Below are 1,978 nucleotides of genomic sequence, written 5' to 3'. Positions count from 1 at the left end.
ACACTTGCATATCTCAGACACTTTTTCTAACGAGCTGTCTGGATAAATGTTTTTCAGCCGAGGAAATTACAGTATCAATTGAAAGTGACTTTATAGAGTTAGAGGAGAATGCAGATGGGAAGAAGAAAGATGAAAAGGGACTCAAAGAAAGATGAATTGAGATAATCCTTTTGAGATGATACACTTATAACAGACATGGATTGTATTTATGGCTGGATTGCTTTTTCAGGTGAATGAGGAAAGTGCCATTTCAGTATAATACAGACATTCATTCTGCTTTATATGCCTGAAATCTGAAAGCCTTTTGTTCTTTTTTTGTCTTTGTTCTACCCCACAGATGTGCTGTGGACTGCCAATGATTTCTCCTCCTCCTCCAGGTCAAATTCAATGGCAGACAAAGACTGCACTTCCCACTGCTCTTGTTAACACTGAGCTCAGAAAGACAGATCTTGTCCACGGCTAAACCACTCTCCTTTTCTTACGTCTCTCTCTCGGCCAACCTCCACTCTTCAGCCCATCACCATGGCTTGTTTCCTGGCATCTGCCTTTTTTCTGGTTCTCCAGACATACGCTGCCCCACCTGAGCTCGTCCAGGCAGGATTTGGCATAACACTGGACCCCATGGACCTTGATCCTGGACTACCAGCCAATGTCTCTGGAGATGTGCCCTCATCTCCACCCCCGGGGACTAGTAAAAGAGCCCCACACAGTATCATTATCGGGGTACGCAAGGGGGGCACAAGAGCGTTGCTGGAGATGCTAGACATACACCCAGAGGTTGCTGCTGCTGCCACCGAGGTGCACTTCTTTGACTGGGATGAGAACTATGCCAAGGGCTTTGAGTGGTACCGTGAGTTGATGCCCTACTCTTACCCACACCAGATAACCGTGGAGAAAACTCCAGGTTACTTTACGTCGGCCCTCGCACCGGAACGCATCTGCGCCATGAACTCATCCATAAAGCTGCTACTGATCTTGCGAGACCCGGCCGAGAGGGTCATTTCCGACTACACCCAGGTGTACTTCAACCGGCTGGAGAACCACAAGCCGGTGCAAGCCATTGAGAACCTGCTAGTGCGCAACGGAGCCCTGAATATCCGGTACAAGGCCATTCAGAGGAGCCTGTACGACATCCACATGCGCAACTGGCTGCGCCACTTCCCTCTGGAACAGATACACATTGTAGATGGGGATGCGCTCATCCGTGACCCCTTGCCAGAGCTTCAGAAGGTGGAGCGCTTCCTCAACCTGCCGCCAAGGATAGTTTCCTCCAACTTCTACTTCAACCAGACCAAGGGGTTTTACTGTATCCGAAGCGATGGTCGAGAGCGCTGTCTGCATGAGTCTAAGGGACGTCCTCACCCAGCTGTCAACAGCACTGTCCTCCAGCAGCTCCGCTCCTACCTACAGGAGCACAATCGAACCTTCTTCAGGCTGGTGAAGCGCACCTTCGACTGGCAATAAGGAACCCAGATCACAAATCAGACTCAAGGGAGCCACTTCTTTATCTGTGACGAGGACAGAAAGGGGGCAAAAGCACTTTACAGAACTGACATATAAAAACCCCCTTGAACAGCCTCTTAATAACTACCATTGTGATCTCTGGTTTCAGCAGAGCAGTTCTATATTCAGATGATAGGGCAAAAAAAAAAAAAGAAAAACTGCAACTAGAGGCGTAAGATTAAATGGAAGAATCTCCAAGCTTAATAAGTCATTCTCTATGTGCTGGAAACGTTTAAGTGATCAAATTGCAGCAAAAACAAGTTTGTGAAACTGATGAACTTTTTTTCCTCTCTCTTGTTTGATATTCTTGTTCTTGATAATAAATTGTTCTGCTTTCAAATGTACCAAAAAATTGGCATGTTTCTGTCTCTCTCCGTTTGATTCCTACCATCAAAAGCCCCTGAGCCCTCTAACCTGTGTTATTTATGGAGTATACTAAGGTAAGCAGAGGCATTAGAATAAGCCTTTGATTTGC

The 1,978-nt window shown here is 46.7% G+C and overlaps 1 protein-coding gene across 1 annotated transcript; it reads left to right on the top strand.

Annotated features, from left to right (window-relative positions):
• Positions 1 to 522: 522 nt before the first annotated feature.
• Positions 523 to 1,464, top strand: hs3st1l1 (heparan sulfate (glucosamine) 3-O-sulfotransferase 1-like1). Its single transcript, XM_041948061.1, has one exon. The coding sequence runs from the start codon at positions 523 to 525 to the stop codon at positions 1,462 to 1,464; it is 942 nt and encodes a 313-aa protein (XP_041803995.1).
• The last annotated feature ends 514 nt before the right edge of the window (positions 1,465 to 1,978 follow it).

Source organism: Chelmon rostratus, chromosome 11 (genome assembly GCF_017976325.1).
Source record: "Chelmon rostratus isolate fCheRos1 chromosome 11, fCheRos1.pri, whole genome shotgun sequence".
Lineage (NCBI taxonomy): Eukaryota > Metazoa > Chordata > Actinopteri > Chaetodontiformes > Chaetodontidae > Chelmon > Chelmon rostratus.
This window is presented reverse-complemented; position numbering and strand designations above follow the sequence as displayed.

Coding starts and splice junctions, on each gene's coding strand:
- hs3st1l1 (XM_041948061.1), top strand. CDS start 523: ATGGCTTGTTTCCTGGCATCTGCCTTTTTTCTGGTTCTCCAGACATAC.